This window comes from Papio anubis, chromosome 10 (genome assembly GCF_008728515.1).
Source record: "Papio anubis isolate 15944 chromosome 10, Panubis1.0, whole genome shotgun sequence".
Taxonomy (NCBI): domain Eukaryota; kingdom Metazoa; phylum Chordata; class Mammalia; order Primates; family Cercopithecidae; genus Papio; species Papio anubis.
In genome coordinates this window covers 20,397,625-20,423,523 of record NC_044985.1, presented here as the reverse complement: position 1 = coordinate 20,423,523, position 25,899 = coordinate 20,397,625, and the positions used below count along the sequence as shown (strand labels likewise).

Genomic DNA, 25,899 nt, shown 5'->3' with positions numbered 1-25,899 from the left:
TCCGTGTGGATAAGTTGGTGAATGGAGGCGAAGCCATTATACTGTTGTGTATTGCAACTCCTTGAACAGTTGCACCTACATTTTATACCTCTTTGTTGGAACAGGGTATTTATCTGTTAGAGGAAAAACAGCTTCTATTTTCAGTCCTGTCCACTGCAACATCTGTGTTGGAAATTTGGATAATGCTAAAGATGTGCTAAGGAAAAAACAGGTCTAAAATCTGCTGTCAGAAATTTTCAGATCATTTGTGGGATTCATTCTCCTGGGCTAAATATAACTTTGTATAAAACAAAACTATTACTAAAGAGCCTATTATTTTCCGTTTGTTTTTTTTTTTTCCCCACAGAAACTATAAAGCAATCTAGCAGCTCATGAGCTTCTAAGAATGAAAATGTATTATTTCAGAGTGAGCCAATGATGCATTCTGAGATATTTAAATTTAGTTCTAATTTGTCAGTCTGTAACAGAACTGTCCAGGGCAATAATCATTAAATGATATTAGCTATGTGATGGTAGTCTGATTACTTAACCTTTTAGAGTCTCAGTTTTCTCATCTGTAAAATGTTGATAATACCTACTGTGTAAGCCTTTGTGAAGCTCAAATGAGATAGTGTATACGTAAAGCACTTCACACAGAACCTGGAACATAAAAGGGAATTGCTAAAGAGATAATAGAAATAATACTTTAAGGATTTAGTTGTGAAATCTCTTTTCTCTTTTTCCTTTCTTTCTTTCTTTTTTTTTTTTTTTTTTTTGTCTGAGATGGAGTCTTGCTCTGTCACCCAGGCTGGAGTGCAGTGTTACAATCTCTGCTCACTGCAACCTCTGCCTCCTGGGTTCAAGCAGTTCTCCTGCCTCAGGCTTCCGAGTAGGTGGGGCTACAGGGCCGCTCCCCCACGCCTGGCTAATTTTTTGTATTTTTAGTAGGGACGGGGTTTCACCATGTTGGCCAGGCTGGTCTTAAACTCCTGACCTCAGGTGAAACACCTGCCTTGACCTCCCAAAAGTGCTGGCCTAAAAATCACTATGCTTGGCCTAAAATCACTTTCATTTGAGCTATAAAATAAAAGTGTGTTTGCCAGGCATGGTGGCTCACGCCTATAATCCCACCACTTTGGGAAGCCGAGGCAGATGAATCACTTGAGCCCGGGAGTTCGAGACCACCCTGGGCAACATGATGAAACCCTGTCTTTACATAAAATGCAGAAATTAGCTGGGCGTGGTGCGCCTGCCTGTAATCCCAGCTACTCAGAAGGCTGAGGTGGGAGGGTCACTTGAACCTAGGAGACGAGTTTGCAGTGAGTTGATCCCAGTGATTCTTCTCTGTACTCACAAGAGGACTTGTAGAGTCAAAACCTGACACTAGGACCCAGCAGCAAGAGATAAACTGCTTTTTCTCCAGATTTATGTCTCCATCATTTATTTGCAAGATGGTGACCTCTTTGACTGGAGCTGTGTGCTGTTAAATATTTTTTCACCTGTCTCCTGTATAGAAATTATACCTTCACCGTTGATTTTCAGGTCATCTGCAGTAACCATTTCTCAGGGTTTATGATTCTTGTTCTCTACCCCAGTGCTCTCCAAAGTGTGATTTGCTCAAGATTACCCATTGAGGGAAAGAAAATAATTAAACTAACTTTCTTCTTTCCGCCTACCCTGTCTTCCCTGCTTTTTTCTTTTATCTAAAAGAATGAGAATGAGTTTGAGTTTTTCCAATAGTTAATTTATACATAAACACTGGACCCATCACTTGCATTGCTCCTCAGAAGGTCACTTATCACCTATAGCGTGTGAGGTTTCTGAAGAAAGATTGTGGGATTCCAATAATGAAAAGAAGCTAGCAGTGGTACCCTCACTCTTCTCTCTCCTCCCCTCTTTCTTCCCCTCCCCTCCTTTCCTCTCCTGTAGATACTATGCCATCTTCATATACAATGTCAGTTAAAATCATATAATTAGACTGTTTCTACAATCAGTAGAATTTTATTCTTCTACTGGCAGTAATGTACTCAAGTATTCCTGTCTCTCTTGTTTTGACTCAATTTTATATATATACATAAAACCCTCCAATAGTCTGACCCTTTTTCACAAATGGAACCTTTTTGATTTTAATACTTTTTCTTCTGAATTCACTCATGTCTACAGTAAGATAGAAATAGATGTAGATACAGATGTAGCTGTATAGAGATAATAGAGCTAAATTGTCCAAAATCATGGAATGGTTTTACTAATGTCTAAATAGGTTATGATTTTTAACAGCTGCATATAGAAATGCTGAGATTGGAAGGGTTAAAAAGATTAACTGTTCCCTATGTCTGATTAATCCTGCCTTCTTTCCCATTGATTCAGTAGAGCAATTTGTAATTGCAGAAATTTATAATAACTTTGGCCCTAGCTTACAAAATAGTTTGTGGTTTCACAAGTTATTTTGTAAGTTGTTTAGGACCGGAAACAATGTTCTAAATGGTAGGTAGTTGTTTTCTAGGCTAGCTGATCGAATATTTTAGCACTCAGTACTACTGAATTAAAGTACTAAAAGTAGATACAGTTCCAGGTTTCAGGTCCTGAGTTAAAAGAGTCATCTGGTACTTCCGAATGAGAAAGAAGAGGAAATTTTTGTTTGCTTTAATTGGACTTACAGCCAGCCCTGGGCAGAGTATCTTTGACTACATTCCACCTTTCTAGAAGGATACTAGCATGACTCTCAATCCTTAAAAGTAGATGTGTTTGGGCCAGGTGCGATGGCTCACACCTGTAATCCCAGCACTTTGGGAGGCCGAGACGGGTGGATCACCTGAGGTCAGGAGTTTGAGACCACCCTGGCCAACATGGTGAAACCCTGTCTCTGCTAAAAGTATAAAAATTAGCCAGGCATGGTGGCACATGCCTGTAATCCCAGCTACTCAGGAGGCTAAGAGAGGAGAATCACTTGAATCCGGGAGGCAGAGCTGAGATAGGGCCACTGCATTCCAGCCTGGGTGACGGAGATGAGACTGTCTCAAAAAAAAAAAGTAGATGTGTTTGACTTGAGTTGCTTGAAGAAAGTTGTCTGATAATGGGAGGTCCAGAGGGCCAGCAGTGCCTTCTAATAGGAGTCAAAGGAGGTGAGATGAGGGGACCAAGGGGTTAGGGATATAGAAGAAAGGTAGCAGAGTGTACCTCTACTTGGGACGGGTCAAGTTGCTTGATGAAGCAGTACATTGATTGGTACAAAAGAGAAAACCTTCCTTGTAAAGTACATGTGAGATAAGCAATAGAATTCTCACCACGCCTGAATATACACTCAGTTATCACATTTACTGGTAGGTGGCAGTCACATTGAAGGTAGATTCATTCAGTGACACTAGATTACAAGTATTAGAAAGCCCTTATAACAGTCCACTGGAACCTCTTGATACCTTCAAGCCTTAGAAGTGCCTTACCTTAGTTCATCAACTACTTCTTTTGCCATAATAAATTCTGAGTTTCTTCAGTAGTCAAGATTTTAGCTAGGTATTAGGTGATAGCCCCAGTGCAGGAGACTTAACGAGAGTGCAAGAGATATGCATGCTGTTGATTTTTTTTTTTTTAAGTTAGTTGGTAACAGACATACAGATTTCTAGGCATTGTAACCAAGTGAAATAAACAATTTTCTTTCTTAATTACTCTTTACCTATTATCCTCATTTTGATCCTTTTTCATCGAAATGGATTCTGGTGTTCTCTTGTGTAAGGTAAGTACTGTCCAGTTTCTAGAATGTCTAATTGCACCACAACTACTAAAGACCCAAATCCTCATCAGAATGAATAGAATTTTTCCATGAAAATTAAATTTTATCCTTTTCATCAACTATATTGTGATAAACTTTGTCAGTGCAATAATATACATAAAAGTAAAACTGGTACATTTTGTATGGGAATCGCCATTTTGGATTATACATTTTCTTCCTCAGTTATGTACTAGTGATTAAAAAATAATCATTGTGTTTAATAAGCTACTTTATAAATTTTGTATTTTAGAATTTGAGTGTCTGGTGTTCAGAATTCAAGTTGTTATAAAAATGAGCTACCCAGGAGATGCATTTATTTTACGCTCATCATATATTAAACTTCATGTAGGCATCCTTTTAAATGGGAGTACACAATCCAATAGTCATAAATCCGATGACAGAGCATACTCAGAAACTAAAGATAGTGAGAATTTAATTGCAAAACAGTACCCTAATGTCCTCTTATTACTTTAAAATCTTTCGGTTGACCTTCTATTATTTAATTCCATCACATACCAGTAATTGCATTTATTGAAGCCAGTATTTCTCATTATAGGAAATGCTGATCTTAGTGAATCTCAAAAATAGGGAGGGAAATGTTCTTTAATAAATAATTAAAAGACTTTTTACTACTTTTCCCAATTCAGTACTGGTTTTATTACCTTTTATGTCCAGAGTATTTTATAAGTGGTAACTAAATTATGGCATCTAAAAAATCATCTCTTCAAGGAATCTCACAAAGTATGCTACATAATAGCTTATTCTAAGTAGGTTAAATAGACTGGCTTTGTCTCAAGTGGCTTACTATATTAAAGAAGAGTTTAACATATTCAGCTTTACTGCTGAAACACCAAATGAGTTCTGACACCTCTGATGAGATGATTAAAGTTGGAAATTTTTTCTCTTGACAGCATCAACAAAGAGAGCATTGTGGATGTAGAAGGTGTTGTGAGAAAAGTGAATCAGAAAATTGGAAGCTGTACACAGCAAGATGTTGAGTTACATGTTCAGAAGGTAACTTTTTTCAAAACATAAAATCACATATAGAAATAGATTTGGGTTCTAATGATTTTTCATGTCCAATTTATATGTTCTTACTAATTAAAATTAATGTAAAATACTGAGGTTTATAAATTAGTTACTGAATCAATTGGCTTTTATTATATAACAAATCACCCCAGTACTTAGTGACTTAAAACAACAAACATTTATTTGCTTACAATTCTGTGATGCACCCAACTGAGATAGCTCATCTGCTCCATGTGACATTGGCTGGGCTGACTGATAAGTCTGGCGCATCTCTTTCTGTGACCTCCCCTCATCCAGCAGGCTAGCCCAGATATGTTGATATTCAGGTACCAGGAGGGTTCCCAAAGGCAAGAGAGCGAAACCCTAAGAACAGACACTTTTCAAGCTTCTACTTGTGTCACATCTGCTAAATATTCCACTGGTCAAAGTCACACAGCAAAACTTAGATTTAAGGGATAGAGAAATAGATTCTAGCCCTTGATGGGAGGAAAAGCAATATGATTGCAAGGGAATATACATGCAGGAGCAAGAGGAAGTATTGCAGCCATTTTTGCAAACAGTCTACCACAGCCACATAGGGAAAAATATAAAACACATCTGAAAAACTACTTACCAATATAAGTGAATAACAATGGACCTGTCTTGCTGTAAGTTTTCTGATGATGTACTTTTATTTATTTATTTGGTTTCCATTTTTTCTTTTTTCTTTTTTCTTTTTTTTTTAATTACACTTTAAGTTCTAGGATACATGTGCACAACGTGCAGGTTTGTTACACATACATACATGTGCCATGTTGGTGTGCTGCAGCCATTAACTCGTCATTTACATTAGGTATTTCTCCTACTGCTATCCCTCCCCCCTCCCCTGAGCCCATGACAGGCCCTGGTGTGAGATGTTTCCCACCCTGTGTCCAAGTGTTCTCATTGTTCAGTTCCCACCTACGAGTGAGAACATACGGTGTTTGGTTTTCTGTCCTTGCGATAGTTTGCTGAGAATGATTGGTTTCCAGCTTCATACGTGTCCCTACAAAGGACATGAACTCATCCTTTTTTATGGCTGCATAGTATTCCATGATGTATGTGTGCCACATTTTATTAATCCAGTCTATCATTGGTAGACATTTGGGTTGGTTCCAAGTCTTTGCTATTGTGAATAGTGCTGCAGTAAACATACGTGTGCATGTGTGTTTATAGCAGCATGATTTATAATCCTTTGTGCATATACCCAGTAATGGGATGGCTGGATCAAATGGTATTTCTAGGTCTAGATCCTTGAGGAATCGCCACACTGTCTTCCACAATGGTTGAACTAGTTTACAGTCCCACCAACAGTAGAAAAGTGTTCATATTTCTTCTCCACATCCTCTCCAGCACTTGTTGTTTCCTGACTTTTCAATGATCGCCATTCTAACTGGTGTGAGATGGTATCTCATTGTGGTTTTGATTTGCACTTCTTTGATGGCCAGTGATGATGAGCATTTTTTCATATGTATGTTGGCTGCATAAATGTTTTCTTTTGAGAAGTGTCTGTTCATATCCTTCACCCACTTTTTGATGGGGTGGTTTGATTTTTTCTTGTAAATTTGTTTAAGTTCTTTGTACATTCTGGATATTAGCCCTTTGTCAGATGGGTAGATTGTAAAAATTTTCTCCCATTCTGTAGGTTGCCTGTTCACTCTGATGGTGGTTTCTTTCACTGTGCAGAAGGTCTTTAGTTTAATTAGATCCCATTTGTGAATTTTGGTTTTTGTTGCCATTGCTTTTGGTGTTTTAGTCATGAAGTCCTTACCCATGCCTATGTCCTGAATGGCATTGCCTAGGTTTTCTTCTAGGGTTTTTATGGTTTTAGGTCTAACATTTAAGTCTTTAATCCATCTTGAATTAATTTTTGTATAAGGTGTAAGGAAGGAATCCAGTTTCAACTTTCTACATATGTCTAGCCAGTTTTCCCAGCACCATTTATTAAATAGGGAATCCTTTCCCCATTTCTTGTTTTTGTCAGGTTTGTCAAAGATCAGATGGTTGTAGATGTGTGGTATTATTTCTGAGGGCTCTGTTCTGTTCCATTGGTCTATACATCTGTTTTGGTACCAGTACCATGCTGTTTTGGTTACTGTAGCCTTGTAGTATAGTTTGAAGTCAGGTAGTATGATGCCTCCAGCTTTATTCTTTTGTCTTAGGATTGTCTTGGCAATGTGAGCTCTGTTTTGGTTCCATATGGACTTTAAAGTAGTTTTTTTCCAATTCTGTGAAGAAAGTCATTGGTAGCTTGATGGGGATGACATTGAATCTATAAATTACCTTGGGCAGTATGGCCATTTTCACGATATTGATTCTTCCTATCCATGAGCATGGAATGTTCTTCCATTTGCTTGGGTCCTCTTTTATTTCGTTGAGCAGTGGTTTGCAGTTCTCCTTGAAGACGTCCTTCACATCCCTTGTAAGTTGGATTCCTAGGTATTTTATTCTCTTTGAAGCAATTGTGAATGGGAGTTCACTCATGATTTGGCTCTCTATTATTGGTGTATAAGAATGCTTGTGATTTTTGCACATTAATTTTGTATCCTGAGACTTTGCTGAAGTTGCTTATCAGCTTAAGGAGATTTTGGGCTGAGACAATGGGGTTTTCTAAATATACAATCATGTCACCTGCAAACAGGGACAATTTGACTTCCTCTTTTCCTGGTTGAATACCCTTTATTTCTTTCTCCTGCCTAATTGCCCTGGCCAGAACTTCCAACAGTATGTTGAATAGGAATGGTGAGACAGGGCATCCCTGTCTTGTGCCAGTTTTCAAAGGGAATGCTTCCAGTTTTTGCCCATTCAGTATGATATTGGCTGTGAGTATGTCATAAATAGCTCTTATTATTTTGAGATACGTCTCATCTATACCTGGTTTATTTAGAGTTTTTAGCATGAAGGGCTGCTGAATTTTGTCAAAGACCTTTTCTGCATCTTGTGGTTTTTGTCTTTGGTTCTGTTTATGTGATGGATTATGTTTATTGATTTGCGTATGTTGAACCAGCCTTGCATTCCAGAGATGAAGTCAACTTGATTGTGGTGGATAAGCTTTTTGATGTGCTGCTGGAATCAGTTTGCCAGTATTTTATTGAGGATTTTTGCATCGATGTTCATCAGGGACATTGGTCTAAAATTCTCTTTTTTTGTTGTTGTGTCTCTGCCAGGCTTTGGTATCAGGATGATGTTGGCCTCAAAATGAGTTAGGGAGAATTCCTTCTTTTTCTGTTGACTGGAATAGTTTCAGAAGGAATGGTAACAGCTCCTCTTTGTACCTCTGGTAGAATTCAGTTGTGAATCCGTCTGGTCCTGGACTTTTTTTGGTTGGTAGGCTGTTAATTATTGCCTTAATTTCAGAGCCTGTTATTGGTCAATTCTGGGATTCAACTTCTTCCTGGTTTAGTCTTAGGAGTGTGCATGTTCCAGGAATTTATCCATTTCTTCTAGATTTTCTAGTTTATTTGCATAGATGTGTTTATAGTATTCTCTGATGGTAGTTTGTATTTCTGTGGGATCAGTGGTGATATCCCCTTGATCATTTTTTATTGCGTCTATTTGATTCTTCTCTCTTCTTTATTAGTCTTGCTAGCGGTCTATCAATTTTGTTTATCTTTTCAAAAAACCAGCTCCTGGATTCATTGATTTTTTTTTTTTTTAAGTTTTTTCGTATCTCAATGTCCTTCAGTTCTCCTCTGATCTTAGTTATTTCTTGCCTTCTGCTAGCTTTTGAATGTGTTTGCTCTTGCTTCTCTAGTTCTTTTAATTGTGATGTTAGGGTGTCAATTTTAGATCTTTCCTGCTTTTTCTTGTGGGCATTTAGTGCAATAAATTGCCCTCTACATACTGCTTTAAATGTGTCCCAGAAATTCTGGTATGTTGTGTCTTTGTTCTCATTGGTTTCAAATAACATCTTTATTTCTGCCTTCATTTCATTATTTACCCAGTAGTCATTCAGGAGCAGGTTGTTCAGTTTCCATGTAGTTGTGCAGTTTTGAGTGAATTTCTTAATCCTGAGTTCTAGTTTGATTGCACTGTGGTCTGAGAGACAGTTTGTTATACTTTCTGTTCTTTTACATTTGCTAAGGAATGCTTTACTTCCAACTATGTAGTCAATTTTGGAATAAATGCGATGTGGTGCTAAGAAGAATGTATATTCTGTTGATTTGTGGTGGAGAGTTCTGTAGATGTCTATTAGGTCCACTTGGCACAGAGCTGAGTTCAATTCCTGGATATCCTTGTTAACTTTCTGTCTCATTGATCTGTCTAATGTTGATAGTGGGGTGTTAAAGTCTCCCATTATTATTGTGTGGGAGTCTAAGTCTCTTTGTAAGTCTCTAAGGACTTGCTTTATGAATCTGGGTGCTCCTGTATTGAGTGCATATATATTTAAGACAGTTAGCTCTTCTTGTTGAACTGATCCCTTTACCATTATGTAATAGCCTTCTTTGTCTCTTCTGATCTTTGTTGGTTTAAAGTCTGTTTTATCGGGCCTGGCGCAGTGGCTCACTCCTGTAATCCCAGCACTTTGGGAGGCTGAGGCGGGTGGATCACGAGGTCAGGAGATCGAGACCATCCTGGCAAACACACTGAAACCCCGTCTCTACTAAAAAAAAAAATACAAAAAATTAGCCAGGCGTGGTGGCGAGCACCTGTAGTCCCAGCTACTTGGGAGGCTGAGGCAGGAGAATGGCGTGAACCCCAGAGACTGAGCTTACAGTAAGCCGAGGTTGTGCCACTGCACTCCACTCTGGGCGACAGAGCTAGACTCTGGCTCACAATCAATCAATCAATCAATAAAATAAAATAAAGTCTGTTTTATCAGATACTAGGATTGCAACCCCTACTTTTTTTTGTTTTCCATTTGCTTGGTAGATCTTCCTCCATCCCTTTATTTTTAGCCTGTGCGCGTCACTGCACATGAGATGGGTCTCCTGAATATAGCACACTGATGAGTCTTGACTCTTTATCCAGTTTGCCAGTCTGTGTCTTTGAATTGGAGCAATTAGCCCATTTACATTTAAGGTTAATATTGATATGTGTGAATTTGATCCTGTCATGATGTTAGCTGGTTATTTTGCTTGTTAGTTGGTGCAGAAAAGCTGAAAATTCTAAAAATCAGAGCGCCTCTTCTCCTCCAAAGGAATGCAGCTCCTCGCCAGCAACAGAACAAAGCTGAACAGAGAATGACTTTGACGAGTTGAGAGAAGAAGGCTTCAGATGATTGGTAATAACAAACTTCTCCAAGCTAAAGGAGGATGTTCAAACCCATCCAGCCAAACCCAAAAACCTTGAAAAAAGATTAGACATATGACTAACTAGAATAAACAGCGTAGAGAAGACCTTAAATGACCTGATGGAGCTGAAAACCATGGCATGAGAACTACTTGACACATGCACAAGCTTCAGTAGCCTTTTCAATCAAGTGGAAGAAATGGTATCAGTGATTGAAGATCAAATGAATGATAAGAATCAAGAAAAGAAGTTTAGAGAAAAAAGAGTAAAAAGAAATGAACAAAGCCTCCAAGAAATATGGGACTATGTGATAAGACCAAATCTACATCTGATTGGTGTACCTGAAAGTGACGGGGAGAATGGAACCAAGTTGGAAAACACTCTTTAGGATGTTATCCAGGAGAATTTCCCCAACCTAGCCAGGCAGACCAACATTCAAATTCAGGAAATACAGAGAACGCCACAAAGATACTCCTCCAGAAGAGCAACTCCAAGACATACAATTGTCAGATTTATCAAGGTTGAAATGAAGGAAAAAATGTTAAGGGCAGCCAGAGAGAAAGGTCAGGTTACCCATAAAGGGAAGCCCATCAGACTAACAGTGGATCTCTCGGCAGAAACTCTACAAGCAGAAGAGAGTGTGGGGCCAATATTCAACATTCTTAAAGAAAAGAATTTTCAACCCAGAATATCATATCCAGCCAAACTGAGCTTCATAAGTAAAGGAGAAATAAAATCCTTTATAGACAGACAAATGCTGAGAGATTTTGTCACCACCAGGCCTGCCTTACAAGAGCTCCTGAAGGAAGCACTAAACATGGAAAGGAACAACCAGTACCAGCCACTGCAAAAACATGCCAAATTGTAAAGACCATCGATGCTAGGAAGAAACTGCATCAACTAATGATATACTTTTAAAGGATGATTAATTAACTAATTCTTAATCTTATATCTTACAATTATTTTTCTGATATTTTTACAGCATAGAGAAGTCAAAATAAATAATACCTTATTGGTCTTATATTCCAACAGTAGCTTCTGGTTTTTTTGTTTGTTTGTTTGTTTTTCACAAGACTTATCCCTGATCTGTTTTTTTTCTCAGGATTAAAAACTGAAAGATCTCATTATCATTGACTTAAAATATGATAAGTGTCACTTGAGGTCAGGAGTTCAAGACCAGCCTGATCAACATGGTGAAACCTTGTTTCTACTAAAAATACAAAAATTAGCCAGGCGTGGAGGCAGGTGCATGCAATCCAGCTACTCAGGAGGCTGAGGCAAGAGAATTGCTTGAACCCAGGAGACAGAGGTTGCAGTGAGCCAAGATCGCACCACTGCACTCCAAACTGCCTGACTGAGTGAGACCCCATCTCAACAACAACAACAAAAAAATCATAAGTGAATTCACACTATTGAAATAACCCTGCCAGTTTGAACCTACAGTGCTCAGATTTAGGTCTAGATTGTATTTACAATATGCATCACTAAATTTCTCTTAAGGAGTAGTCTTTAAGACAGCATGGCCTCTTCTCGCCCTGATCCATGTACAGTAGTACTTAAAGACTACTGCATGAGCATATGTAAGAGTCAGTCAGACCAACAGGCAGACAGATTCAGAGATAGGCCCATATGTACTTATTAATTTAAGAGTAATATTGTATTTAACTGGAATTGATTGTCCTGGAACTCTTCAAGACTTAGAAAACCTTGTAGTTTTTACTGACCTAATTTGACAAATGACTTTATTGTCTTTGTGTAAGTCTCATCTTGAACCAACCCCACCGGGAAGTTTGTAACCTAGTAAAGACAAAGTGACCAAAGAGTAAGAATAAAGATAAATGAATAAACCCATTTATGCTGAACAAGAAAGGTAACTTCCACATCTTCTAAGTAACACATCGTTTTCAGTACTTGAATAAAGAAAATTTAGCCGGATGTGGTGGCTCATATCTGTAATCCCAGTGCTTTGGGAGGCCAGGGTGGGAGGATCACTTGAGTCCAGGAGTTGGAGGTTACAGTGAGCTATGATCACACCACTGCACTCTAGCCTGGGTGACAGAGCAAGACCCTGTCTCAAAAAAAAAAAAAAAAAAAAGTGTGTGTGTGTGTGTGTATATGTACTTCTATTTTTCTACTAGAAGCAAATGTAGTTTTAATATTATCTAGATGTGTACAATAAATATTAATAAATTGTAAGCCTAAAGAGCTTACAAATTTTGCCATAATAAAAATAATTATAAAGTATTTCACAAAGAACGAAGTATTACATACTAAGTAGAATGTTATATAAGTAATGACTTTGCTTTATCACTTATTTATTTATTCAGCCAGCAATTACTGTTGATAGGTACTTTGTGCCAAGCACTATGTGAAGACTCTGGGGTCAGAGTACTCATGGTATAGTAAAGAGGATGATGAATTCCCACTAGTTATAAAAGTAGAAGTAGCAGCTCTTCAGTTCTCCAATTTGGATTGGAGATCAAGTTTCTGTTAACTTGTCAAAGGGAATCCTAGAATTTGGGTTTAGGGAGGGGAGTGGTGACAGATAATTCTATTTTATGATAAGGAATACTAAAGTTTCCTACACTATTTCTTGGGGTATCTCAGCTGAATGCCAATATTGATCTGCCAACTAGAAGAGTATAATTCCCTTTCCTGAAGTAACTAAATAAGGCATTTTTCCTGTTTGTGCTTTAGCAGGTTTTCGAGACATAGTTTGGGTTAACTAATACGGTAATAGGCTTTTTAAAGGTAGCCAGAAAAACAAAGAGCAAAAGACTCTAGCTCGGTCTTTATGATCCAGTTGCTTTTTATCACTAAAATGTGAAATTAGTGCGAGTGATATTGAGGAATTTTGACAACATAAAGGAACAAACTCTAGGGTATTTCCTAACCAGGAGACTGGCAGGAAATGAGATATATGTAACATATGTAACATGAGAGAGAGCAATGAAGGGGACTTGAAAGGAGAAAGAATGAGAAAAGAAGTGTAGCAGAGCTGGACTGAATTTGGTCCTAGTAGTGGCAGTGGCAGTGGCACTGGCCAAATGCTGTTAATGATAACAAGGCGGCCAGGCGTGATGGCTCATGCCTGTAATCCCAGCACTTTGGGAGGCCAAGGTGGGCGGATCACCTGAGGTCAGGAGTTCGAGACCAGCCTGGCCAACATAGTGAAACACCGTCTGTACTAAAAATACAAAAATTAGCCTGTGTGGTGGCACGTGCCTGTAGTCCCAGCTATTCGAGAGGCTGAGGTGGGAGAATCACTTGAACCTGGGAGACAGAGGTTGCAGTAAGCCAAGACCACACCATTGCACCCCAGCCTGGGTGACAGAGTGGTACTCCATCTCAAAACTAATAATAATAACAACAACAAGGCATATGTTAATTGCTCCTTCACATGACTGAAGTGTTTTCGCATTTATTATTCTGTTTGATTTTTGTTTGTTTGTTTTCTGAGATGAAGTGTCGCTTATTTTGCCCAGGCTGGAGTGCAATGGCATGATCTCAGCTCATCACAACCCTTCTGCTCTCGGGTTCAAGCGATTCTCCTGTTTCAGGCTCCTGAGTAACTGGGATTACAGGCGTGCGCCACCAGCCTGCTAATTTTTGTATTTTTAGCAGATACAGGGTTTCACCATGTTGGTCAGGCTGATCTCGAACTCCTGACCTCATGATCCACCCGCCTCAGCCTCCCAAAGTGCTGGGATTACAGGTGTGAGCCACCGCGCCTGGCCTATTCTGTTTGATTCTTATAGCAGGCTTTATTTTAATTGAAACTCTGAGATTAAGTGATTTCCCTGAAAATAGCTTTTTTGTGTTTATGTTTGTTTTTGTTTCTGTTTTTTTGAGACAGGGTCTCACTCTATCATCATCCAGACTGGAGTGTGGTACAATCTTGGCTCACTGCAACCTCTGCCTCCCAGGTTCAAGTGATCCTTCTGCTGCAGCCACCCAAGTAGCTGGGATTTTAGGCACGTGCTACCATGCCTGACTAATTTTTGTATTTTTTGCAGAGACGGGGTTTCACCATGTTGCTCAGCCTGGTCTCGAACTCCTGGGCTCAAGTGATCAACCCACCACAGCCTTCCTAAGTGCTGGGATTGCAGGTGTGAGCCACAGCACCAACCCCTAACCATAGCTTTTTTGACATAGCTAGACCGTAAGCCAGTGCCTACACCCCAGTCGTTACTTATTACATTGGTAGACATCTTAGAATTTACAAATAATTTTTATATATGTTATCTTATTTGACTGTTCTAACAACCATAGAGGTAGGCAAAAAATATTATCCTCATTTTAAACAAATCATCTAGGTGAAAAAACCTGTATCATCTTGTTTGATTTCAGCAAGTAGTTTCAATTAAAGATGTATGCAAACATTGCTTCATGCTTAAGTCAACTGTAGATTGTTTTTTAAGCAAAGGATGCAGATTTTGTGTGCTTTCTACTATTTTTGGCAATCTCTCACTTTCAGATTTATGTGATCAGTTTGGCTGAACCCCGCCTGCCCCTGCAGCTGGATGATGCTGTTCGGCCTGAGGCGGAAGGAGAAGAGGTAAAAAATTATACTTATGAAATATTATGCTTCCTCTGTATATTTAGTTTGCAAAACATTGAAAACCCGATGCCCTACTTTTGTACTAAGGGTGCCTGTGAAGTGATTTTGAGCTCCATTGTTATTTAAATTTACTCTTAAAATCAGCAATTCTCAAACCTTTTGGTATCAAGATGCCTTTTACATTGTTAAAAATAATTAAGAACCCTACAAGCTTTTGTTTTTATTGGTGTATATATATCAATATTTATAGTATTGCGAATTAAAACACATTTTTAAATATTTATTTATTAAAAATTATATATACATTGCATGCATGTTGGCATATGTAGTATTATGCAAATCATGAAGCTAATAACATTTTATGAAAAAATTACAGTTGTCCAAAGCAAAAAATAATTATTATTAGAGTGACATTGTATTTAGCAGTCCATTGCCTTAACCACTCAGCTACCTCATCCTTCAGATGACATTCTGTTTATATAACCACAGTTCTTTGTAATTTTTGGCTTAATAGACAACAACTAGATTCTCATATTGCCTCTGCATTCATTCTGTTGTGATGAATACACATCATAGAATCTTTAGAAAACTGCTCAGTGTACTCATGAAGGGTGAGAAAGAAAAAGTATTATTATGAAAAAGTAAGTTTGACTTCTTCAACTCCCGGAAAGTCTCAGGCACCTTCACTGCTCCCCAGACCACATTTTGAGAACCACTACTCTGTCAGTTTTTATCTGTTCCTTCACCCTTGGGCTAGCAGGTTAAATCCAGGAATCAATGAAGAAGCGGGTGGTGAATTTTTCTTATATCCCAATAATGAGGCAAGGCTTTGAGGGGTGGAGGAGGGAAAGAAACCATTAATATCTGTTAATTCTTTGTCTTCTTTCCATCTCTCTTTTAATGTTAACTTCTCTCTGGCCGCACTTTGTGTTTCTACCATTATTTGAGATCCCTGAGATTTTTGGGCATAGTATTAACATACAAACATCCTGCTCAATTAAAAGTAAATATGACTTCTAAAAGTATTTTTTGTGCTCTTCAAAATATAAGTAAAATTTGTTTTTTTCTTTTCTCCTTTTTTTAGGAAGGAAGAGCTACTGTTAACCAGGATACAAGATTAGACAACAGAGTCATTGATCTTAGGGTATGCCTAATTTATTTATTAAGTGAAGCAATTAGGCCGCAATCGAGAGGGGCAGGGATACCATACCTGTCTCAGGCTTATAAAGCTAATGGTATTTGCCTGACTGTAAGTATGATAATACAGGAAACAATTTACTTTTCTGACTGACCTTCCCCTAAAAAGAACTGCAGGCAACAGGAACAGTTAAATACTAGTTAACAGGATATTGACTTGCTTTGTTTTAAAATGACAGATGAATTTGAAGCCAGTAAATGATCTTGCTTCCAGGTGGTATCTTTTTTAGACAAGTTATTCAGGAAGTAGAAACATAACCATTAATATCACTACAAAGTTATGAAAAAAATTACATGCACATTTTAGATCGACCAGGTGGAGATGAGTAATTAATGCTTCAATCCTTTGAGTTTGATTGGAGCACCAAATTAAAAATATACAAGCAGTTGGCCCTAGTGGTTTATGCAGTAGTCTCATGGGTCTCCTGTTTCCCTTTCTGGTTTGGTTGCAAGTGAAAGAGAGTTTAGTGGTTTCATCATTATTGTAGTAAACCATTGCATCTTTCTTTCTTAATATTTTGACCACATCTTCCTTTTTTACTTAAATATTCTACCTGAAGCTCAAATTTTTTGTCACCTTAAGAGTTCTTCTTGGCTCTTCTACCATCATGTGAGTCTACCCTTATTATTTACTCATGTTATTCCTAATTATTTGCCTTTTGTCTTTTACCTTTTCCATTTTAATTTGTATAGAAAAAGCAAGCAGTCATCCAAAGTCCTCTTGATACTACCTGGAAACCTCAGGTTTTTCATGTATGTTGGCCACAGGAGTGAGACATCATTCTGTATTTATTTGTCCTTGCTAGTTGTTCACACAAGTTATTATTGGTTTGTGCCTCTAGAAGTTGGCCTGAGGAGTTTTTGGGTTTGGGGTTGTTTTGTTTTGTTTAAATTCATTGCCACCATTGAAAAAATGCGTTTTCACATTAAAATCTGGATGACACTTCTTAAAAAGAGGAGAATCTGGCACATGAGCTAGCATGCTAGATGGGACATATACAGGTTTCTTACACTGTCTTTTGCTTTGCCCTGCACCAGCCAGCAAATATCATTCATTTCATTCATTCATGTTATTTGGCCCTTGCAAGCATTCACATGTTTAACTCTTACTTTGACTTTACATTTTGGGAGACATTGTGTACATTAGTCACTTTAAGGTTTTAAACACCTTAGATTCCTTCTAAACTACTGTCTTGGTTGGCTGCAGTGGCTCACACCTGTAATCCCAACAATTTGGGAGCCTGAGGTGGGAAGAATGCTTGAGCGCAGGAGTTTGAAACCAGCCTGGGCAACATGGCGAGACCCCCGTCTCCTCAAAAAAATTAAAAATTAGCCAAGTGTGTTGGCATGCATCCATGGTCCCAGCTACTCAGGTGGCTGAAGCAAGAGGATTGCTTGAGCCCAGGAGGTTGAGTCTGCAGTGAGCTGTGTTTGTACCACTGCACTCCAGCCTGGGCAACAGAGTAAGATCCTGTCTCAACAAATAAAAAATAAACTACTATCTAATTTAGTCCCCAACTAGTTCTTTCCATAGACTCTCAGCAAAGTCAAGGGTTAAAGAATTTGGAAATAAAAGGCAAAATTGCCATTCTTCTTCTCTAATACGAATGTTCCGAGATATATCCTCCTTTAGGTTCTAGTGTAGCCTAACTTTTTTCTCATAGATGAATTGTTTTCTCTCTGAACTTTCCAGGCAGGTGCCCTGATTAAAACTACTTCACTTTCCAGCCCCCAAGAAGGTTAAAGCAATTTTCATTCCTAGAAAAGTGAATTAAAATGTCTTTGGCACCCTTTTCATGCCTAGCACTCACATAGCTCATACTCCGGATTGGCACGGCAAATTAGCTTCGTCCTCATAGGTTAGCAGGTTGTTAGGAAGGTTTTCTGGGAACCTATTCAAGAGAGTTCCCTTTAGATCAGAATTGTTCCCTTTATTTCACCTCACTCTTAGGTACAGGTGAAGGTTGTCCTAGGAGTAAATGTTAGTCTTGCCTCTTGAGAATCATTGTTTAAGTTCTTTTCCCAAATATGAATGGATTACTTTAGTTGGTTCAAAATTACAGTCTGTTTCTTTATCTAGACCCCCTGTACTATAGCTAGTCTACAGAATATTTATTATGTTCATATTACAGGTTTCTTATCCTGTGGAATATATATTGGTCACCTTCAAAGAACACATCATTTTGTTGGGGAGATAAGACTAGTAGTGTGAGGTCTCCTTAATAGGGATGCCCTCTCTTGGGTTGCCAGGTAAGCATAGAAACTGAGCCATCTTTAAAGGTGAATCATCAGCTCTTTTTTGCTACTCGGTTTCACATGCCAAGGGAATAGACAATTCAGGACTCATGGGCAACCTAACCCTTGAGACCCTATGGCTTTCCTAAAGTTCCCTTCGTTTGCTAATACACTACATTATCCTCAGTGCTACCTCTGAAATCACACTATCAAATAGCTTCTACTATGTAATTCTGTAACATTTTTTTCCTGAATGTTTAGGTATATTTTGGCATGCAGGGATTAAGAAATAGCTATCTGAGCATATATTTTATTGTTCACCAATGAACCCTACTTTGACCCTGTGGGTTAATGAATGAAAAGTATCTGCTATTAGGGTGTGGTTTCATCTTATCAATTACATATTTTTGTTTTGAAATTGGTCACCTTTGTCTTCACCATTCTTTTCTCTTGGACAGACTGTTAATCCCTTAAGTCAAGGCAAGTACATGAGTTAAGGGGTTAACAGTCTGTCCAAGAGAAAGAATTACATTCATGGCAAATGCCCTCAATCAGTCACAACATACCACATACATATTATTCTTGATGAGCTTAAAGTAGCCACACAGCACTCAGGGCAGCCTCCGCTAACTGATTGGAAATAAGCCTGTTTGCCATATCTCCCTGAAACTTTCTGTTAACAAAGCCACAAAACGCTGAAACAAAGAAAAATTAGATAATATCAAGAGCCCATCTTCTAACACATCGCCTAGCTCATTATTTTCAATACATATTTTCCAAACTAAAAATTAAAATCTCAACTCTTTAAGAGAAGTTTTTTACTTTTGTAATATAAGAGATTATCTTGGCAATATAGTTTTGATGCCAATATATTGAAACTTATATGACATTTCAGTGGTTTTGCAGTGTTTTCCCAAGTATGGTAGCTTTACCACCGGAGGTACACAGTGATTTCTGGGTGTTAAACAGATGAACATTTTTTATTTTAATAGCTATACAATATAACCAGCAAATAAAACCATGTTTTCATGGATATTATTGCTTGGAATTAGTTGAGTTTTAAAACCTGAATTAAAGGAAAATATTAAGTACTAGTATGAGAGATACCCAGTAGACAGAAATGATAGTAGAAGACAAAAGACAAGTTTAAGAAATGCTGGTTTGTGTCAGCAGTGGACAGAAAATTGGGAACTCGGGGCTGCCATGGAAATGATAGGTGTTTGATCACCACAGCTATAGGAGTTCTTTGAAAGTAGATCTGGATAGTCTGAAATAGGCAAGGGAGGTATCCTCAGGGATGTCGTAACTGTTGACCTCAAGACCAATACATCAATTAGAAAAATATTTTAAGGGTGCTCAGCACTGCTGTGTATCACAGGGTCCCTCCATAGGACATACATACTTGATTGGCTAGCGTTTTTGTCATACATTAGAATGAATGGATATGTGTTGGAATGTCTTGACACAGAGTTAACCTGAACACATACAACTGGAATTCCCCTGTTACAGTAATATAATAACAATTGCAGACAGTTCGGATTCTTTCTCACAGAGATTACTTTTGTTTGAGTAGAAATTCTACATAATTCTGGCCAGCGCAGTGGATCACTTGAGGTCAGGAATTCAAGACTAGCCTGGCCAACATGGTGAAACCCCATTTCTGCTTAAAATACAAAAATTAGCCGGGCGTGGTGGCACACACCTGTAATCCCAGCTACTCAGGAGGCTGAGGCAGGAGAATCGCTTGAACAGGGGAGGCAGAGGTTGCCGTGATCCAAGATCACACCATTGCACTCCAGCCTGGGTGACAAGAAAGAAATTCCGTCTCAAAAAAAGAAAAGAAGGAAAAAGAAATTCTGCATAAATCAGGCCAGGCACAGTGGCGCATGCCTGTAATCCCAGCACTTTGGGAGGCTGAGGCGGGTGGATCGCTTGAGGTCAGGAGTTCAAGACCAGCCTGGCCAACATGGTGAAACCCCATCTCTACTAAAAATACAAAAAATTAGCCAGGCAGTGCTTGTAGTCCCAGCTAGTCAGGAAGCTGAGGCAGGAGAATCACTTGAACCCAGGAGGCAGAGGTTGCAGTTAGCTGAAATCACGCTACTGCACTCCAGGCTGGGCAATAGAGTAAGCCTCCATCTCAAAAAAAAAAAAAAAAAAAAGGGTCTACATAAATCTGATTTTTAAAAATAATAGTTCTCTTTGGAATTAAATCAGATACCAGTTTAGAAATGTCTTTCCCACTGTCTTTTCTACTATCTCTCCTGACCCCTAGTCCAACTTCACGGTAGTGTCTCTGTAACCTGATAAACCATAAACAGGGATTCTCTGCAGCCATTAAAAGCAAAAGATGTAGTGGGTATAGTTTAGTTGATAACTTAAATAGGTATTTTTAAAAGCTACAAGTCTCATACAGCATGGAAGTAATTTGTTGTGAGAATTGTAAGGAGCTAAATACTATTGAAGATTGCTTTATGAAGTTTGGGTTTGTTTGCATTTTTGTCTTCTATTGGAATTCTTTCTCCCAACACCCTTACTTCTCTCCATATACCTGCCTCTCTTCTCCACAAAAGATATAATTTTGCTTTCTAGTGCTATGAGGACCTCAGGGAAAGGAATTCTATAAATGCAGAATATTTTTTCCCGTTATTTCAGATCTTTTGCATAATACAGAATAGCAGTGTTTTAATTTTAATAACCATACTTTTGGGAAGTTCGCTATAGAATTTTAAAATAACTATTTTAATGTAAGGAATGTCAGGCTTTTTTAGAACTAAAGTTCAAGGACTGGGTTTTTCATTTTGTTTTTCTAAAAGTAATTTTTTTTAAGTGTAGAAAAATTAGTTTTCTGCTTTCTGTTTAGTTTATCTTCTACCTCATGCCCTCTGTAATCACCGTTATCATCTAACACCTAGCCCAGTGCCAGGAGCATATAATAAATATTTGTTTAATGAGTGAGGAGGAAGTATTATTTTTTCACATATTATGGTATCATTATTTGTTTGACCCAAAACAATTTTTAGATTTAAACATTAAGGAAACTAATATTATTAGTATGGTTTATAACTTAAATGATAAAGCCTTTTTCCTGTTCATTTATGTATCTTAAGGTAAGGGTAAGTATAGTAATGATAAATTAAATATATCAGATATTTGTACATTCTTTGTCAATTGAAAATAAGGTTGTTATATATTTGCAGTGAAATTAACATATGTTGCTTTCACTTTATGTACTATATTTTAGAAGCATTTAATTTGAGATAGAGTTAATACATAATTACCCTATTAAACATACTTTTATTTTGTTACATACACTCTGTAATCTTACTGATAAGTTGGGTCATTGTTGATTTTTACCTTAACCACCAAATTCTTATATAGAAGTCAGTTGTAGTAATCAATATGTAATAGGGAAAGAGCTTGAAAATGAGTCTATAAAAAATTGATTTTGTTTCTCTTTAGATGTGTTCTTCCCAAAGTGTCTTGTTTTGACCAGGAAAAGAAAAAATACTGTTACCATTTCTTATTTTAACTATGTTGTGTTGTTCTCTCATGTTGTGATAATGCTTTTTGAAGGAGGAATAAATGTAGAAAGACGACCCAGGAGTACGTACAAAAAGTTTCTCAGACTCTGATGCAGTCTGCTTAGTACTTTTCCTCTGCTAAATTAACTGACCAACCTGGGCCTGAGGACAGTATTTTCCTCTGAGCAAAGTTAGAGAGTTTACAGGATACTAATCTTACTTCTTTGTCTTGTTCCAACCAGCAGAGATAGCTAGTCTGAATTTGCTCTCACAGTGTGATTCTCTTTGCAGTAATGGGTATTCTTGCTAGTAAGATACATAAGTTGAAGATTTATTTTGAAATATTTTTCTTCCTTGTTATTTACTTTTAAAGAACATCTTATATTTAGTAATTCCTTTTTGTTTAATTCTTTTCCCATCCACCTCTGCTTTGAGTGGTGGTTTTCAAATTAAACCATTTAAAAGCTAGAATCTGCTAGAAAATATTCTCCAGTATGTAAATGCTAGGTGGAAATTAGTATGTATTAGAAATGTCATGTGAATAACTATTCACTAATCAAATAGGTGCCTGTGTTCCTAGCAATTAGCAAGTGCCTTGAAGAAACTAATGAGAAAAAAATTATTTTTCTTATATATGACAGATCCATACTAACATACTTGTAAATTAACAAGTATGTTAATTTACACATTAACATACTTGTTTATACAATCAGGAAGTGAAGAAGTACAGTTTTTTAAAAACCATAATTGGTGAAATTTCTATTCATATTAAATAATCTATGACAACCAGTTCATAAGTTGAATTTCCACTTAGCAAGATGTTGAAGTGAGTTTAGGCCAGGCGTCGTGGCTCACACCTGTAATCCCAGCACTTTGGGAGGCCGGGCAGATCGCCTGAGGTCAGGGGTTCAAGACCAACCTGGCCAACATGGTGAAACCCAGTCTTTACTAAAAATACAAAAATCAGCTTGGCATGTTGACGGGCACCTATAATCCTAGCTACTTGGGAGGCTGACGCAGGAGAATCGCTTGAAACCAGGAGGCAGAGGTTGCAGTGAGCCAAGTTTAGTTGAACTAGCTAAGAGGCAAACAGCAATAAAATGTGTTCAGTGACCCTCTTAATATATTCTGAAGTGAAATACATCTCTGTACATTTGTCAGTAACAGTGAAGCAGCTTTTTGCTAAATAGGTCACTAGGTTTTTGAAAGCAGAAGATTATGCCATTTGTTTTGATTGGATGAACCAAATGTTTCACTAAACCACATAATGTGGAAAAAAACGCAAGTATTTTTCTATAGTTTAAATGTAGACATCTTGAAAATGAATAAGTAAATAATCTAATAAATCATAAAGACCTTTTAAATGGTTTTCATTGTTTTATGAGAAACTGATTTGTAACTTTGAATGTAAGTTATAAAATAATGTTACTTAAATATGACCACTTTACATGAATGTTTTTATCTGATCTGCAGAAATTCAAGGTTATTTCAAAATTATTCTTTAGAGTGAAAGAAATGTAATCATTCCATCATTAACAGTGTTTTCACAGGGTACTACTGTGTAAAGGCAGAAGGGGTGAGCCCTTTGGTATGGGAGAAGTAATTGAAATTCTTGTAATGAGACTAAGAAGACAGCTTCTTCACCTAACTCAGTTATTCACAGCTAACTTAGTGGTTTGAGGTCACATGTTTTACTAAACACCTATCTAGCCATGGGATAGCTATTTTTAAAAAATACAGTAAGCCAAGACCTAAAGATAAGAAGCCACTTCTTTTGACCAGAGAAGTGGACAAACGTTAAAGTAGAGATAATTACCTCTAGAGCTTTCTGGTCACCATCACAACTGATTGAGGCTAAAAGTAAATTAGAAGGACCAGAGAAACTGAGAAAGAAAGGAGGGAAAGAGAGAAAATAGAAACAGGTGACTGTGCTGGACAGTTGGAGTACTACTATTGTTTTATGTACCACATTGGAAGTCAGTGTCATGGGATGCCATCTCCTTTTATTGTATTTTTTTTCTTTTTAATTTCTTAATCTAATTGAACAAATACACAAGTATCTGCAATTGTATTGTTGTAATGGTTAAAATAAAAATACATGGTTTTTATTCATTTATTGTCAAATACCAAAATCTTACTTAGAACATTAATATGCTGCACAAACATTGCTATGTCTCACTTTATGGGCGGCCTTTAAAAAAAGCAGTAAGACCATTCACAAGTAAGTTGTTTCACTAATTGTTAAGAAAATTTTTTTTTTATGGAATTCCTACAAATTAAAACATCTGCTCACTAAGCATTTCTGGTGAAATACCTTTATATGATCATATATAGTCATTATATTCCAGCATGTCTTTTTACCTTGTATTTATTTGTGTCGTTTTGTCCTATCCCCAATTATTAGAATTTAAAAACGTTGAAAGCAAGAATTGTGGCCGGGTGCGGTGATTCACGCCTGTAATCCCAGCACTTTGGGAGGCCGAGGCGGGCGAATCACAAGGTCAGGAGATCGAGACCATCCTGGCTAACATGGTGAAACCCCGTCTCTACTAAAAATACAAAAGATTAGCTGGGCGTGGTAGTGGACGCCTGTAGTCCCAGCTACTCGGGAGGCTGAGGCAGGAGAATGGCGTGAGCCCGGGAGGCGGAGCTTGCAGTGAGCTGAGATCGCACCACTGCACGTCAGCCTGGGTGACAGTGAGACTCCGTAAAAAAAAAAAAAAAAAAGCAAGAATTGTTAGGTTTCCACAGTGCCTAGCCCACAGAGTTAGTGCTTAGTAATTAAGTGTGTCGATTTAATTAGATTTTATTACTGTCTTCTAGACATCAACTAGTCAGGCAGTCTTCCGACTCCAGTCTGGCATCTGCCATCTCTTCCGAGAAACTTTAATTAACAAAGGTTTTGTGGAAATCCAAACTCCTAAAATTATTTCAGGTAAGCTGCAAAATATTTCTTTTAATTTTTAAAAATAAATTTGCTAGCCCCAGAGTTGCTTTATATTAATAAAATTTTTAACTTGAGAATCTGAGTGTCCATTAAGGTTTATTGCCATGAGACTACTATTTTGAAGACCATCTTACATAGCAACAATCATATATCACCAACATTAATAAGTACATTTTCTTATTCCAAGAGTCATTTTGTGATAATGATTGTAAAGTGAGGCATTAACACACAAAGCAAGATTCTTGTTACAGAAGTTACACCAGGAACTACTTCATTATATAGATTTCTTTTGAAATTAGTATTGCAGTTTTGTTTTGTATAAACTACATTGTAAAATCAGTAAATACTAATGATGGGAAAATTTTTTTGAGACAGAGTTTCGCTCTTGTTGCCCAGGCTGGAGTGCAGTGTTGTGAATTCGGCTCACCGCAACCTCCCAGGTTCAAGCGACTCTCCTGCCTCAGCTTCCCGAGTAGCTGGGATTACAGCCATGTGCCACCACGCCCTGCTAATTTTGTATTTTTAGTAGAGACAGGGTTTCTCCATGTTGGTCAGGCTGGTCTCGAACTCCCAACCTGAGGTCGTTCGTCTCGGCCTCCCAGAGTGCTGGGATTACAGATGTCAGCCACTGCGCTTGGCTAATTCTTATTCTTGTATGAGAATCTTGTCTTAATCATTTTACCCTTTTTAGATTTGTTTAACACGAGAAAGTGTGTTACAAATGGCATTTTGTTACAAATTCAAAATTGAACATTGTATTCTTAATAATTAGAAAAATGATTATTCCAGCTGCTGGGGAAATTGTTTTTAAAAGGGAAAGATGATGAAGAATAACTTTTTTCATTTAAAAAAAAATTTTTTTACAGCTCCAAAGGGGCTTTAATAGTTTTGAAATTGATGCAGAAAGGGAGCATATATATCCACAGAAGTGAAGTAAAAGCATAGCCAAAGAAGTAAATCTGGTTTAAATATAAACTATTTAGAATCACATAGTAGAAGACTACATAGACTATGATTTAGCCACAATTCTTCATTTTCCAGTTTTTCTTAAAGTGAACTACCTGAGTATAAACTTTTTAACTAGAAGTTTGCATTGATAAGCTTACAATTGATTATAATAATGTAAATATAAATGTTTACATTTCAGCTGCCAGTGAAGGAGGAGCCAATGTTTTTACTGTGTCATATTTTAAAAATAATGCATACCTGGCTCAGTCCCCACAGCTATATAAGCAAATGTGCATTTGTGCTGATTTTGAGAAGGTTTTCTGTATTGGACCAGGTAAGATTTTGGCAGTTATGTTTTATCCAAGTTCATTAATTGTGCAGTAGTTACAATGTTAGAAATATATTTTACTTATATAATGTACAGACACTTTGAAAACTTAAATTATTTTATCTGCTGACTACA

The 25,899-nt window shown here is 37.5% G+C and overlaps 1 protein-coding gene across 3 annotated transcripts in view; it reads left to right on the top strand.

Annotated features, from left to right (window-relative positions):
• DARS1 (aspartyl-tRNA synthetase 1) overlaps positions 1-25,899 on the top strand; it is an 81,007-nt gene that overhangs the window by 38,458 nt on the left and 16,650 nt on the right. For all 3 annotated transcript variants that reach the window (XM_003909169.3, XM_017947872.3, XM_021923560.2), the window contains 5 exons: positions 4,657-4,759; positions 14,502-14,582; positions 15,670-15,729; positions 24,365-24,476; positions 25,636-25,770. In XM_003909169.3, the coding sequence (XP_003909218.1) occupies positions 4,657-4,759; positions 14,502-14,582; positions 15,670-15,729; positions 24,365-24,476; positions 25,636-25,770 (491 nt within the window). The remainder of the gene's footprint in view (positions 1-4,656; positions 4,760-14,501; positions 14,583-15,669; positions 15,730-24,364; positions 24,477-25,635; positions 25,771-25,899) is intronic.